The sequence below is a fragment of the Colletes latitarsis genome, chromosome 3 (genome assembly GCF_051014445.1).
Source record: "Colletes latitarsis isolate SP2378_abdomen chromosome 3, iyColLati1, whole genome shotgun sequence".
Lineage (NCBI taxonomy): Eukaryota > Metazoa > Arthropoda > Insecta > Hymenoptera > Colletidae > Colletes > Colletes latitarsis.
This window is the reverse complement of record NC_135136.1, coordinates 27485847-27502984: the sequence shown is the minus strand read 5'-3', so window position 1 is coordinate 27502984 and position 17138 is coordinate 27485847. Positions and strand designations below refer to the sequence as shown.

General features: G+C 34.4%; 2 protein-coding genes across 2 annotated transcripts in view; one reads left to right on the top strand and one right to left on the bottom strand.

Annotated features, from left to right (window-relative positions):
• Positions 1 to 11305, top strand: part of Fas3 (fasciclin 3) — a 179039-nt gene extending 167734 nt beyond the window's left edge. Inside the window, exons 10-12 of the mRNA XM_076762764.1 lie at positions 3999 to 4079; positions 7453 to 7624; positions 8092 to 11305. Of these exons, the coding sequence (XP_076618879.1) occupies positions 3999 to 4079; positions 7453 to 7624; positions 8092 to 8289 (451 nt within the window). The 3' untranslated portion in view covers positions 8290 to 11305. The remainder of the gene's footprint in view (positions 1 to 3998; positions 4080 to 7452; positions 7625 to 8091) is intronic.
• Positions 1 to 17138, bottom strand: part of LOC143340597 (uncharacterized) — a 37867-nt gene that overhangs the window by 12084 nt on the left and 8645 nt on the right. Inside the window, exon 6 of the mRNA XM_076762763.1 lies at positions 11701 to 13659. Coding sequence (XP_076618878.1) covers positions 11806 to 13659 — 1854 coding nt within the window. The 3' untranslated portion in view covers positions 11701 to 11805. The remainder of the gene's footprint in view (positions 1 to 11700; positions 13660 to 17138) is intronic.

The following is a 17138-nucleotide window of genomic DNA, read 5'->3' as shown; positions in this document are numbered from 1 at the left end:
TTCTAGCAGCTCCCAGGGTATAGAGCCCCTGGTTCGTCCGTGAAACCATACATTTTCCTTATAAATTTAACCCCCGTGGCTCCCAGGGTACGGAGCCCCGGGTTCGTCCATGTAACTTACTCCTACGGCTCCCAGGGTATAGAGCTCCTGGTTCGTACGGAACTCTTTTCTCTCTCCCAACCATACCTAAAACCACTGGTCGTGCACATACTGCCCTCGACCGAATCCAGGATCTCGCGCTCGCACTCGTAACATATTAATTATATATTTTTTCAATTTTCAACGACATAACAATGAACATCTATTTAAAATATTTAAAAAATATTTTCACTTAAAATATACACAAAAACAATAAAATTATGGAGCAGTTTCTATTCCATCGTTTCTCTGGCTGTGTATTCGCTTAAATACCCTACTGTTTTATTTTTTCTATGTTAAATGAATATACACTCGCGACGGTATTTATGTTGACAAATGCATTTCATCACAAATACACGAAGAAAAGTATGATAATATTAAAATAGAAGCAATTTCTAATACAACCACAGTTGTTAAAGGTTATTTACTTCATTTTTATAAGAAATTAGGTATTTTTGATATTGTATATATACACATATAGTAATAAATACAAAACAATTAACAAAATTGAACAACGGTAATTAAATTGACAATATATACGACACAACGTTTTAATTTTCAAACGTAAAATTAATAAGATGTTTGGTAGCCCTTCGCTTTTGTAACCTCTAAAAGCCGTTTTGGCATACCTCCGATTAGATTTTTTAACGTATTAGAGCTTATTTTAACCCATTCCTGTTGCAATGCCTCAATGAACTTTATTTTCGAATATCTTTCATTTTGTGATACTTGGCGGTTCAATTCTTCCCATAAGTGTTCGATGGGGTTTAAGTCTGGGCTTTGGGGTGGTCAGGGAAGCAGATTTATTTTTTGTTCATAAAAGAATTTTTTGGACACTTTTGAAGTATGTTTGGGATCGTTATCCTGTTAAAAAATAAACTATTCGATTTCTCCGAATTTTTCAATGGAATCAAAAAGATTTTCTTCTAGCAGCTGAACATATTTTGCACCTGTAAGTTTTCCTTCAATAATGGCTAAATTGCCTACATTTTCATTATTAAAACAACCCCATATCATTACGCTACCTCCTCCATATTTTACGGTTGGCGTAATTAACGTGGATTTGAATGCCTCCCCTATCTTTCTCCATACATATTTTCTTCTTCTGTTCGATTTTAATTCAAACTTGGATTCGTCACTCCAAATGATCGATTTCCAGAATGAAATTGGTTTTTTATAATACTCTTGTGCAAATTTTAACCGCTTCAATGTGTTGACTTTAGTAATGTAAGGACGTTTTCTTGAAATTCGACCGTGTAAATTACATTCGTGTATTCGAGATCTTATTTGTGTAATTCCAATCGGTAAACAAAGATTTTCTTTTATTTCTTTCACAGTAATAAATGGATTTTTGTTAACTTCTGTAAGAATTGCTCTGTCTTCACGCTTAGTAGTTTGTCTTCTTCGACCCGTTCTAGGTAAATTTTCCACTTTTCCGGTATTTTTGAGTTTTTAAATATTTTTCTAACTCCTTCTCTTGATATACCGAAATCAGAAGCAATTTTTTGTAAGGAATCACCTTTTACTCGTCTTTTATATATTGCGATTCGTTCCTCTGGAGTTAATTCACGAGTTTTTGGCATACTATAGAAATATTACACTTTATAATTATCAAATACAACTGAAATATGTTTTCCAACTTTACAGTTTTTATAAAATAACGTTAACGCTTAAGGAGAAGATTAATATTTTATCTACAGAATGAAAATTTACACGTGTCAACTTACTTTTCGATTACACAAAAATGCACTAGCTCTGCAAAATATTGAATATTTTCCATAAACGTTCACTCTTCTGGTTTCTGTTTTGTACTGATGCATTGTTGGCACTTGATACGTAAACAATTCGGTCACCATAGCAACAATGGTCAAATATACATATAAGGCACGAGTTAACACAAAATATGCGAATCGTTAGAATTTACGTATGTCAACATAAATACCGACGCGAGGTGTTTAGTTTAAAAATCTCATACCTTTAATAACTCTGAACAGTGGAAGCGGATTTCTTCAATAAAAAGAACATAAACAGTCTTTGCATATAGTTACGGATATTATGATGACAAGGTTTATGATGTACATGATTGAAGTTCGAAATTCTCCGTGTACAGTATTTACAGTATGTAAATTATTATATTACATACTGTAAATATTGTTGTCTTGGACCATTATTTCTGCTAAATACGAAACTGCTTGCGATAACTGATGCGATCCAATAAATAGAATTTTTTAGTCTCCCTCTGTGATCTCTGGAAAATCAAGAAGATCCGTCGCAGATACCCATGTTAAATGGTACTTTTCGTCTGTTACAGTGTTTTGTCACAACTTCTATTGCCAATGTATTTTCAGTTTGTTGACTTGACATACTGTTTTCTATTTCATTACGGTGTCCAACGTTTGAATTTAAGCGTTTTCCAAATGAGTTGTTAAAAACGCATGCTATTCTACAATATAATCCAACTAATTTTATAAGGCGCTATTTTTGAATAGTTGCTGTCGTAATTACGTATTAATATTACGCAGCTAGAGAAACTATGGAATAGAAACTGCTCCATAATTGTTTTTGTGTATATTTTAAGCGAAAATATTTTTTAAATATTTTAAATAGATTTTCATTGTTATGTCGTTGAAAATTGAAAAAATATATAATTAATAAAATAAAAAAAAGATGTGGTTTAAACGGAGCGCGAATCAGCGTCAAAAAGTTTGCAACATATTCACAGTCAAGCATCTTACTCACGCACCATCGCATCTCTTGGAAATAATGCTGATACTTCTGAATATAACGCGCATAGCACCTTTAATTTGGTGATTTATTTTTGTTTTTTTATTCTATACATCGTTCTATTCAACATAGAATTGTTTAAAACCATAGAATATAGTTATCCATTAAAGGGAATACAAAAATTCAAAGTATAAGTTGCTTTTTTACGCGAAAAACTCCGAAAAAATCGGTTTTTGATTTTTGCTACTATGGTGCACCCTGCCAAAAAATCTGAAAAAATTCAGGGACATAACCAATCGCAATATGCATTTATAGTAATTATATAGATCTAGTGTCTTGAAAGCTTCGATACAAAATCGGTATTTTTCTGTATTTTTTTGCGTTTTTAATTTTTCACGCCTAGGACTTCGAATCGAAAAATCGAAAAAAAATTCTCAAACACGTATCTCGATAACCACAATGCACCAGATTTTTTTCATAATTTTCGTACTCGATTAAATAGGGGAAGTAGGCACAGATTCGCAAATCCGAATTTTCCCTATAACTACCCTTCCGAACAAGATAGAGGATTTAAATTTGGCACTAATATCTCAATAAAAAAGTAAGGTAATAAAAAACAGATTAGAGCACCGTATATCCCTCTAAATACCATGCAACTTTTGTTTGAAACATTTTTTCGTACAACGAATACCTTACGAGTTCTTTGAGGTTGTCATGTTAGGAGACTCACCCTACATATTATTTTTAATAGTCGAAACATAGTCAAGGGGTCTTGAAAGATGATTTTCTTGATTGTAATACCTCCTCTATAGGTCCGGAAAGTAAAATGGTCACAATTATATTTTGGTCTGTACAATTACACCCTAAATAGATTGTAACTAGTAACGAAACACCTTGTATATTTGTATGCTGAATTTACCTCTAAAGTGAATCTAAAATAAGTAGAACCCTTATGGAAGAAGCATTACTATTTGTGGATTGTCGATACCTTATGAAAATGCAAAACTGTACTGAAGTTTTACGATTTCCTACAATTTAATATCTCAGAAAAGCTGAAGGAAAAGTCATCCTTGACACGCATTGAAACGTTTATTCGTCGATATTTACCATATTGCTAGCAGATCGCACATTTTCAGAGACTTCGCGGATGCAGCAACGACCGTTAATCTCCTTCATTTTGAGAAATCGAAAACAGCAGACAAACAGAGTAGCCAAAGGCAAGCCTCTTTCTATTTTTTTTCTCAACCAGCCATCAAACTTTCATCATAATGGGAAATACCGAAATATTATTGCAACCAATTAACGTTACACGTGCTTCGATCCACATTGTCTCGAGTTAATAATTCAGTCAATATTGCTTCGGTTCAAATCGATTCCACAGTAATCACGAACTATCAGAATAAAAATGACGCGCGATTAATCTGTGCATAATGATTCAATTGCTTTTATAACACATCGATTAAATAATTGCTACTTTTGACATCGATGTTACACAACATTATACATTGATTTTGTTTACCAGGATGAAAATTACATCATATTCTTTACGGTACACGCGATTTTAATATTCAAACTGCACACGCGGAGGGAGTATAATTTAAAGCAAGGTTAATTCTTATGAAGTATTTATGCGCAGAAAAATCACGTCTCACACTGCATTAATTGCAATCATCGCTTTTTTCGCTTAATTTGTTCACTTCTTCTGAATCATTTGCGTTTCTTGTACAGCGTAATACACGCCTATTGCAATACTGCCTCGCTTCATGTACATCGACTCTGCGTTAGGGGTATTTGTTAGGGGACTACTCTCGTTGTACGACAGATCTGTAATTAAAAACTCATTTGTGTTGACCCACAGTGAGTTTGAATGTCGAAAAACGGAACAAAATTAAGTATTCTAGACTTGGAAATTGAAACTGTTTATCTTTGTTGATATTAGAAACTTTCCCATTTCTGATAATGGGACTCATTTACGATGTCGAATGTTCGTAAATAAGAAAGAAAATATTGTACATGTATACGTGCAGAATTGTAATTAATATATCTGTGTACTATTTAATGCACGAATACACAGGTATTGAAATACACGTGTATCCGTCAGTGTTGGTCGTTGTTCGAATAAATCTTTATTCAAATAAGGAATAACAGATGAAATCTTATTTATTATTCATACAAAAATGAATTCCTGATAATCGTTTAATACAAAATTAAGATAAACAGTTTCACTTTCCCAAGCTGAAAGAAAGTATGATCTCATAAGATTGTTTCCCATAATTCCTTCCAATACATTAACAGAAAACTGTGTTGGTACTTTGAATAGCGTGTATTGAAGTACGTGACCGACACTTGGAACACTTTTTCTTAATCGTTCGTCACTCGAAAATCAAAATATGTATGTTTGTATAATGCGTTTCGCTTCTTTTGGTGCGTTTTTTTTCTAAATAAAAGATCATTGATCAATAGCACTGACAAGCAATGAATTGCAATAACTTCTTTTCTGATGGTCAAAGGTAGAAAATTCCACCTTGAATGCACCTGTCATAATCGATTAAGTTTTTTTAAACTATAATTTCCATACGAATTACCACCTACTATAAATATTGCTTCACAAATCAAACGCTAATTAGTCTCTCTTCTATCGATATCACCGCAAACATAAAAAAAACTAGTTAATTGGTCTTTTTGAAGTATGACGACGAATTGAAATTTTTTATGAATAAGAATAACTTACAGACATATTTATAAATTGTGAAGTAGTAGGTAAAAATTACGCAAAATAAAAATGTTACTATTTAATTTATAACGATATTTGGAAGGTATTGAATCGTTATTGATCTAATAAAATATTCTAACTCTATTAATTTGGAACCAACAGAATGAAATCAGTAGAATTTCAATGTGTTTGTAAAAGATTAACACGATATAATTCTATTTCATAATCAAAAGCAAAAACAAACAATTTTTATTTTCCTAATATTCTGAAATTTGTGAAAGGATTAAAAAATTAAGTTTTCATCTTACTTTGTAATAGAGTATCTCAAAAAATATTTCATACATCATTTTTTGTCATTTACCTTTCTTTTATTTTTATACCGTGCGAAGAAAATATATTTCACATTTATTTAGAATGTCTTTTCCTTGTTTTGCATTTTATTTTTAAATTGAATTGCAAATAAATCGAGGTTTAAAGTCATTGTCGGAATTAAAACTACAATACTACAAAACTTGGAATTCTTCAGTACCAAAATGGTGATGCATCCTTTTGAATACTATTGAAATGGGAATATTTTCAACGTGAGATTAATACATACCCAGTTTGGTTGTGAAAGATGACCAATTCAAGACGTTCAATCTTGGAATTGCCAAATGCCGTATATCGGAACTAAATATTTCGATAATTCCCCATATTGCAATATTACCAATTTAGGACACTGCAGTCTAATACTTTGATGTACCTCGATGATGTAAAACGGCTATAAATGGGATAGATAATTTGATGTTTCATACCTACCATCGAAATTGAGATCCAAGCTTCTTTTCATTTCGTTTATATTACTTACTCAGTTATGTTATTTACGTATCCTCGAAAAATCCAAAAAGTAAAAAAAGATTATAAAAATATGTCATTTATATCCACTTTCAGAGCTGCTTATGATCTTTGACACCATCTTTCTAGTCGATATCAAATGTTTCGGGCGAATAGAACTCGTTTCAGTTATTGGGATGTAAAGTACTATAAGTTCCAATCGTTATTTTTCTAAACTAATTGCCTATCTGGGTAACTTCCATTGTAAATATAAATGGTTTGGGGAAAATGAAACATTTACCAAATAATGCGCAATATTTTCTGAGACACTCCAGTAGCTAAACACATTGGTAGAAATTAACTTCGATTAAATCTCTGCAGTAAGTATTATTCATACGTAAACGTCTGTTCTTAGCGTCTAGTCATTAACACTTCTATAAATCAACAAGCAAGCGAGAAAAAAAGAACATACCACAATCAGTTTGAAATAATCTCGTCGCACAGTATTCTACGTCAGTCTTTCCATATGCAACACCTCATCATCGAGTTGCTCCAATCATTCGTCTAATCGCTCTGTTTCGTGTTACTCGGTTTCCATATTTCTTTCTCTATCATCGCCTAATGTAATCCGCGCCAAACAAAATACAAAAAGTTTTATGCAGCCTAAGACACCCAGTTGAAACAAGTTGAAACAAGTTGAATAATTTCGTAATTATTGATTTCAACATTGATCGATATAAATGAATATGCAACGGTCAATTTATTCCTTACAATATTCTCAATTCGATATTTGTTACAACCTGCTTCTGTCAAAGCAAATATTTAGAAATTATTCAAATTGTTCCAGTTGCGTACACGTGCCATCTCATGTAATTTAATTGAAACATTTTTTACTATTCATCTGGACCTAATGAAAAATAAAATTCTTGATCGATCATTCTGCCTACCTAGAATATACTAAATCCCTTCTATCTATTCTATTTATGTTTTTGAGTGTGTATCGTCCAGAAAATTGTATTGAAAAATCAAGCAAATACTAAAACAAGTTAACTTTTATCGACTAGAAGTGACACAGAAAGCGCCGGCCGCTACTCCAGAACGGAAGTGGATGGATCGTCTCAAGGGAGAAAGAAATCGAAAATTAGCTTCACTCGATTGTTTAAACGTAACAAGGACAAAGTGTCTGGTGCTGACACCGACACCATGAGAACTGTCGTTACAATCGATGACGAAAAGGTAATAAATGTTTTTACTTCCATAAGTTCAGAACAAAGTTTATCCTTGAACTTCAAACAGAAATGTTTAGGATAAAAAGTCAGGATTTACAATAGGCAATATTGTACATCATCAGCAAGAATTTCAAATCGATAATATGGCCAGGTTTCGTACAGTAAAATAATGAACGTAACATTAATACGAACCTCGCTCCAGTGATTTCAATGCGTGGTAAGAACTTGCGTTAAGAACTTTTCTTCATCCGTTCTCGTTGAAACTTATAACGTAAGAATTTTTATTATGAAAGTTTCATAACATGTTTCAATCCCTGATTTATATTTCGCGTTTTAGTCAAGTAAAATTTCCTATAAAATTGTTTGAATTTTGCGAATAGAAGATACTGTAAGTCCTAATATAATTATGCAAGATTGAAATAAATTAGGATTAATTTCATCGCGTGTCTTGACTGGATAATTTTTATTTCACAGCTCCAAACCACAGCACCGAGTGCACAGGAGAACAAATCTAATCCAACCACGGGTGAGGGTGGAATAGTTTATGCGGAATTGGACTTGACGCAACAACAGCAAGGTGTTACTCCCCGTCGTCTCAACGAGGACAAAACAGAATACGCTGAAATTTTATACACAAAACCAGCGACGGAAGAAGAAACCCCCAACGAATAAATCTTCATTGTCCGCGATAATTGCTCCTACGATCCATTGATACGTTGCTACTCCAATTAAACTACTATCTTTCCGCCATTCGCTGGCGCGTTTTATTATTCGATCCTTTTCCGTTTACGTCTTACGATAGAAATAAGGAATTGTTTCAATACGTTTCGTTTCATATTTTATACGCGACAGTTAGCATTAGACAGCTGATTTGAAATTGATGAGTTTTAATTTATTCGTAGTAGTCGTAGAACGTTAAACAAATGTGAACGTATGGTCAGACATCGCAAAATTAAAAGTAATAATCAACGAACAACGAATTTATCAAATCTGAAAAGGTGTACTAAATAAAAAAGAAATTACGTTGAAAGTAAATTATACAAATATGTTTTACCATACGATTACATTTGACTGGAAAGGATTTATGGATTTACTATAGTTTAATACTTCTTACGTGTTACTTAATTTCAAGTATGTTTAAGTTTATTCATACGAGGAAATAAAAATTAAAAACGATTTAATAGGTATCGTCTATCAAATTATTGTCCGAAGGTTTACCACAAGATGATCAAAATAATAATTCTATGGTATGCATAGGAGACTAAAAACGCGAATATTCTAATATAGTGATTTTCTAGGTAAACGTTTAAGATTCGCAACAGTGTCGAACGAACCGAAGGAACTTAACTTCTGAAATTGCCACGAATATACAGTTTGGAAATCACGAACCCCACAACCAGCTAGTTCGTTGCAAATTTCACAGAAGTAACTTTATGCCGGTAAATGAATTCGCGTTACCATAACCATTAGTCTTAACAGTTTGCCTTTTGATATGCGCCAAATGCTTACAAAGACGAGGAAGACTTAATGTTCAAAGTTAAGCAAGCAGAAAGTAGAGTAACCTCTCTGCAAATATAACGCGTTGTCATGAAAGTACATTATAATGCAACGACAGAGCCTAATCGTTTCTTTCGTGTACGAGCCATTTGGAGCCATAAAAGGCCAAGGTACACAGAACTTGATGCAAATTTTGAAGCAAACTGTTTTAACTATCTATAGCAGTGTAAGAGTTCCATAGAGAGTTTTCAAATACGTTTATTTTGAATGGTATCAACTTATTATAGCAAAGTGGTCGTTATTGTGATCGATAATATTCATATACTCGATGTTCAAAATCCATTTATAAATACGGAAATAATTTTCAGATTTCCAAAGAAATTAGTTTCATTTTAAACGCAATCTCAAGAACTTTTATCTTTGCGGAAATGTCAATATGGCGATCACTGCTTTAAAAATAATTGCATCAAAAATTCAGCGATGCTTTTTTTAATATCGCTAACACGAGAGAAAGTCGACTCCACGTACTTAAATTCAACTGTTAATATTGTTGCTGCACATTTAATGTAATCTAAGTAACGTTTGTATCGTACGTGCTGTTGGTTTAAAAATTGCTTGAAAAATTCGCTTCCTATAAGCTGCTGTGAATACGTACAAGGTACTTAACTAACGAAATATAAATGTGTCGAATTTTATGAAAGTTGAACAACTAAAGATATACAGGTAAATGTTAAGAACCCAAGATAAAATTTTAATTCCAACTCTGTATCTTTTCTTTTGTAATGAAAATTTATAGTAATCGTCTTCGATTATTGAATTTGATCGATCGTACTTCAAACCATATCAGACAAAACGATCCGAACTGCTTTAAAATGGCGTATAATGTGTTTTGTATATTGTGAATTTTCGAATGCTTGAAAAATATACAGGGTGTTCAGCCACCCCTAGGAAATATTTTAATGGAGGATTCTAAAGGCCAAAATAAGACGAAAATCAAGAATACTAATTTGTTGATTGAGCCATCATTAAAAAGTTATTAATGTTTAAAGTTCCGCCTGTAGAACGGCAATCTGCGAACAGAGGCGAATTTTTGTGTTGAAAGTGACTAGGATTTTGGGGATATGTCTCTTGACAAAAAATGATTGTAACTGACTCTCGTAACCGAAAATAATTTTTCCAGAACGATTTGAAAGTTTTTAATTTTGTCAAAAAATTTCCTACAGTATCGATTTTTCTTAAAAATTCGTTTTTGATTTTTAATAAATTTGGTTAGCACTGTACGCAAAAGTTGTTCAGTACTTTTTTGTAGGTATCCATGAACTCTACTTCAGAAGAAAATTTCAATCAAATACATTCACTATTGTAGGAGTTATGGCCATTTGAAAATTGAACCACTTTTATGGGGGTTTTTTCATTTTACGGGGTTAGGGAGCAACTTTTTCAAAATTTTTAGAATTTCTACATATTCTTCATGAAAATACGCGTTGATTGCTTTTTGAAACATTAAAATCCTCCAATCTGTTCAGGAGTTATGATGTTTTAAAGATACACATGAAATTTTGGGAAACCATTTCTGGCTTCACACTAGATTTTCGGTAAGGAACTTTTTTTCTCTAAAGCGCGTAGGATTTGGAGGATAAGTCTATTCGCCAAAAATGATTGTAATTGACCCCCGCAACTGAAAATAATTTTTCTAGAATGATTGGAAATTTTTTAATTTAATTTTTTAACAACTTTTTAACGAAACCTCAATTAAGAAATTGCTATTATTGATTTTCATCTTATTGTGGTCTCTAGAATCTCCCATTAAAATTTTTTCCAGAGGTGGCCGGATACTCTGTATATTATATAGATTTATGTATTTTTTTTTTTATACCACGATTCCTAAGAATCGTGCATTAAGGATCAACAAACGCGAAGGAATGCTATCTTTAGTTGCGCGTGCCGCCATTGACGTTGTTGTCTCTAGATATTTAAGACGCGACGTATTAATATTGCTTATACAATTTACAAATATTTCTATAATTTTTTACGAGTGTATCCCATTTTACTATTACCTTCACGATTTCCATTGTTATTAAGCTTAGTTCTGTGTCATTATCTTCGCGGTAGTACTATAAACTTTATAAAATAATGTTCACTACTTATATATAATTTTATTGTAAAGTTTTAATTTTAATCTTAATTGCCGTCCACTATTGAAATTTCTTACTAATTTGTACGTTTTTTTGTCAAATAAATTACAATTTGATCAGTATGTATATTTGTTTCTTTTGTTACAATACTAACAACATGAGATATTTTGTTTTGACTATTTCATTACTCTGTTATTATCGTAAATCATCAACTAGGATATGCTACCAATTTTGAAAATGGCATAAGTCATTTAATTGTTCAAAACACACATTACATAAATTTCACATCTGTAGAACATTTAATTTCTGATACATTCTGAATTTCACAAAACATGTACTCTTTACTCTACAGCATAAACGCAGCCAAATGTCCACAAAATTTAACGTATAACTCCAATATTAAATAAATGAAACTTAATATAAAAAAATTAAAATAGCTCCAAATACTTACTACAAACCAGAGAGTTATAAAATTACATTCTTATCAAAATAAAAAGCACAAAATGGATCTAACGATGTACGTGAACTTTCAAAAAGACTACTTTACAAAAATTACTCAATCCTCGTCCGTCGCCTCTTCAGTCGTAGCTTCCGTTTCCGTGATCGTTTCGTCTTCCGTGACTTCTTTCTCAGTCTCTGGAGAATTATATCGCATTTCATCGGCGTCTGTTGCGTTTTCCTCGATCGTACGAACGGTTTCGACTGTCTCGGATATCTGTTTGACAGGTGGCGCTGGTGGTTTTGGCAAACGGTGTTTGTAAGTCTTGTAGACGTCGCGACGCATGTCCGCCGTCCGCGAACGGAATTCCTCGCGCGCGGTTTCGGTAAGGAAACTACGAGCAGCGGCGCATTCCAGTGGCCTCGATATCGTGGTACGTTCGCTCTTAAAGTCGATCACTCTCGGATAATCGTCGCAAGCAGCCAATAAATCTGTAATCGACATTGGCACAGACTGATACGGTTCGAAGGAGTCGACGACACGCTTCTCACACTTTTCTGGATCGTGGTGAATCGACATAGGATCGAACACTGGCTCGACCTTCTCCAAAGGAGCAGCTTGGCCCAGATTAAGGTGCCACGTGGTACTAACAAGAGCGCTGGTCCTATTGTCTTCCTCTAACACAGGTGCAGCGGAAGGTAGTTCAGGATTCTCCAATTCGTGACCTTTCTTAATGCCCACGGTAATGTTTTTGCTATACAACAAATAAGAACCTTCGTCAGGCGAAGTCAGGGCTCCTGGTATCGTCGCGCCAAAGTCCTCTGCCTTTCCTGGAGCAGTTCGTATAGGCTCCAATAGAACTTTCTTCTTGACCTCGTGGACCTTGCTATCCACATCGTCGAAGTCTTCCTGCTCGAACGTGAATGCGATCGGTGTCAAACGGAAGTCGAGCCTCTGGTTCGTGTTCAGCATCTTTACGACCGCATAAACCAAGCAGTTCATATTCCTACAACGAAGGACGTAGACGGCCCCGTGGTCTTTATCGAAAAGAGGCGGACCCACCCAGCAGGGATCGGCAACGTAAAACCCATCCTTGGCCGCTAAAGCGGCTAGATTGATTTTGTTGCACTCGATTAAAACGTTCGGCGACTCTTCGAACGCTTGGTTCAACGCGGTAGCCAGAGTCATTCTATTTCGCGTACCGTAAAGAATGCCACAGATGTTCTCTTTGAAATCGATAGTCCACAAATGTGGGAAGATCTTGAAGCACGGTTGCAGGTTAAATCTGTTGAAATGTTTAGCACACCTTATAATCGCGCTTCTTAAACTCTCCGTGTAATAAGAGTCTCCGCATATCACGGCTGAATCCAAGATGGCTGGACCCCATCTAGATGGATGGCTGAGGTATTGCATGGCTAGCACAGCCACGCAAATAGCAGCCTGGTTCTTTCCAGCACGATCGCCGAATCTGGAATCGTAGGCACCGATTGTGCCCCAAACCGAATAAATCAAATTGGAAACCTCGACGGCATAATTGTTCCAAAACTGCTTCACGCTCTCTTTCTCATTTTGTTCGTTTTTCTTTTTCTTTTTACCGTTCGATTTCACGATATCTGGCGCATGTCTGAAGTTCCAATGATAATCCAGATACAACCACATCGGATCCTCTTTGAAGGTTTTGAACGGAGGCACGTTGATCGAGTCCACGTGAAGTCGATGAACGAAGAATCCCGAAGTATCTTCGAATTGATTAAAGCACATGTGCTTCACCATTTGACAAATGGTTGGGAATATGCAGAGACAAGCTTTGCCACCGTTTGGAACTTTCCTTCCTCTCTCGTTGCATTGGTACGGGTCTAAATAATAGTACGCGTTCGTTCCTCTCGAGTACCAGAAGCCGTAGCAACAGTTCGTGAAATGTATAACTCCGCTCGTGTTCGTCTTGAAAAATTTCTTCAAATGTTTTCTTGTCTGATATAAGATGTTATTCATTAACAGATTTGTTATTTATTTATTTAGTTATATTTTTATTTATTAAGTCACGTAAGCTTGGTATATTATAAATTATAGAGACATAAAATTATGTAACAATATTATACAAATATATAAAACATGACTACTTATTATTCAAGGTCATTTACAAATCTACACGTCTACAAGTTAAATTTATTTTTCCATGAGTTAGATTACTGTATTAATGAAAATATATTATCCCATATTATTTAAATTCTCGAAACAGATAATCTTCTTTTAGAACTCTTTCTTGTATTTTAAAAATATAAACACCCTGTATATGTATATACGTATGCAGGGGTGTTCGGCTACCCCTGAGAAAAATTTTAATGGGAGATTCTAGAGGGCAAAATAAGACGTGTGGCGTAAGAGGAGTCGCGCTTTCACAAGCGCTCGATCGACCCCTCGGTTGCTATACAATACAGGGTGTTCGACCACACCTGGGAAAAATTTTAATGGGGGATTCTAGAGGCCAAAATAAGACGAAAATCAAGAATACCAATTTGTTGATTGAGGCTTCGTTAAAAAGTTATTAACATTTGAAGTTCCACCCGTACTGAACTTTTTTCTCGAAAATGCGCAGGATTTCGGGGATATGTCTATTCACCAAAAATAATTGCAATTGATCCCTGCAACCAAAAATAATTTTTCCAAAACGATTTGAAATTTTTTTTTCCGTCGAAAAATTTCATACCTTCTCGAATTTTTTTCTAGAAAGTGGGTAGGATTTCGGGGGTATGTCTATTCACCAAAAATGATTGTAATTGACCCCCGCAACCGAAAATAATTTTTCCAGAACGATTTGAAATTTTTGAATTTAATTGTTAATAACTTTTTAACGAAGCCTCCATCAAAAAATTGATATTCTTGATTTTCGTCTTATTTTGGCCTCTAGAATGCCCCATTAAAATTTTTCCCAGGGGTGGCCGAACACCTTGTATATGTATTGTCCTTCCACGCGAAGAAGGCACAGTGTGTTTACATCCCCACATTTGCTGCAGCCCGTTGATTGGCTGTCACCGATTTTCGTCACTGCTTTCGACCAATACCTGTGAGTCAGCAGACTGCAATAGGAGTGGGGATGTAAACACGCTGTGCCTTCTTCTCGTGGAAGAATGGTATAGTCCAGGCCAAAATATAGCGAGGTCGTAAACTAAACTCTTGAGGGTTGGAACCGACTCCTGCTGCGACATTTAGGTCCGTATATGACATCTTGCTTGAAAGTGCTTTTCTGAATGTTTTTCTGTGTCCGTAACTGCACTACCTTTTTTCATTTTCTAGATGCATGTATTATAAGCAGATAAATCAAAATATTAAAGACTTGAGTAAGACCTTTACCTGTTACGATACCTCTAAAAACGGCTTTTTAAAAATGGCGACACTAGATAAAATATTTCTTCGTACGGCCCTGACTATGGTCTAAGGCACTTAGCTACTTGTATTTCTGTCAATTCACTTGTTTCGGGAGCTGAAACGTGTAAACTTTGACACCCACTCGAGTTTACGACCTCTATTGTGGCCGGGACTATACACTCCACGAACAACTTCCCAATATCCCAGTCGTCTAACAAGACAGGGCCTACTAGGAAGCCTTACTGATGAGTCCACTAGCAGGCCCAGACGAAACGTGCCCCCTCCTTTTCTTTTCTGTCCTACGATTCTCACGAGTTTTCCACACCGCAACGAAGCAGCGCCACAGACAAAAATCAAGAATATCTTTTATTGACTGAGGTTTTATTAAAAAGTTATTAAAAAATTAAATTAAAAAATTTCAAATAGTTCTGAAAAAATTATTTTTGGTTGCGGGGCTCAATTACAATCATTTTTGGTGAATACATATACCCTTGAAATTCTACCCACTTTCGAAGAAAAAATTCGAGTATGTACTGAAATTTTTAGACGAAATTAAAAAATTATATTTAGTTACAGGGGTAAATTACAAGCATTTTTGGCGAATAAACATACCCCGAATTCCGACGCACTTTCGAAAAAATAATTCATTACCGAAAATCTAATGTGAGGCCAGAAATGCTTCCCTGAAAATGCGAATCTTTAAAATGTCATAACTCCTGAATGGATTGGAGGATATTAATTTTTCAAAATGCAAACAAGGCGTATTTTAGTGAAGAATATGTAGAAATTCTAACAATATTGAAAAAGTTGTTTCTTGACACCGTAAAGTGAAAAAAAACCCCTAAAACTGGTTCAATTTTCAAACAGCCATAACTCCTACAATAGTAAAAGTATCTCATTGAAATTTTTTTCTGAAGCAGGGTCCACGGGTACTTGCAAAAAAAAGTATTATACAACTTTTCTGCAGGACGTCAAACAAAATTATTAAAAATGAAAAACGAATTTTTAAGAAAAATCGACGGGGGGTTGTAGGTGCCTAAATTTTTCGGTGAAAAAAAAAATTTCAAATCGTTCTGGAAAAATTATTTTCAGTTGCGGGGGTTAATTATAATCATTTTTGGTGTATAGACATACCCCCGAAATCCTACGCATTTTCGAGAAAAAAATTCAGTACGAGCGGGACTTTAAACGTTAATAACTGTTTAACGAAGCTTCCATCAACAAATTAGTATTCTTGATTTTCGTCTTATTTTGGCCTCTAGAATCTGCCATTAACATTTTTCTGAGGGGTGGCCGAACACCTTGTATAGATATAATGTCATTATATTAAAATATTGGTTGAACAAACACCAAAAAGGAAGAAGAATAAAAGGAGACAGAGAAAAGAAATTAAAAAATCTCGTGTGTTTACTAAATGTAAGATAACGTTAAAAAAAAAACGTGTTCTCGTGAGCGTAATATAAATTACATATTTGAGTTATGATATCTAGATCAGGAATTCTCAACGGGGGTGTTATGGCCGCCAGGGGATCACGCAATGTTTCTCAAGGGCCGCGAGTTAGAAACGTAAACACTTGGAAAATCACAAGTTTTCAGTGGACAACAAAAAATATTACCAATATATGTACAAATAAAAATATATTTTGCAAAGACGTTATTACTGATTACATTTGAGCACTGAAATTATTCAGAAACAGTTTAGAAAGATTAGCAAGATGATGACTTTTTTAATGCATTCAGTATTTGAAAAATGTATACAGGTTATTCGACCACCCCTGGAAAAAATTTTAATGGAGGATTCTAGAGGCCAAAATAAGACGAATATCAAGAATACCAATTTGTTGATGGAGGCTTCGTTAAAAAGTTTTTAACGTTTAAAGTTCCGCCCGTACTGACTTTTTTTCTCGAAAATGCACAAGATTTCAGGGCTATGTCTATTCACCAAAAATGATTGTAATTGATCCCCGCAACTGAAAATAATTTTTTTAGAATGATTTGAAAATTTTTTTTTCGTCGAAAAATTTCAGCACCTACCCGATTTTTTTCTCGAAAGTGGATAGGATTTCGGAGGTATGTGTATCCAC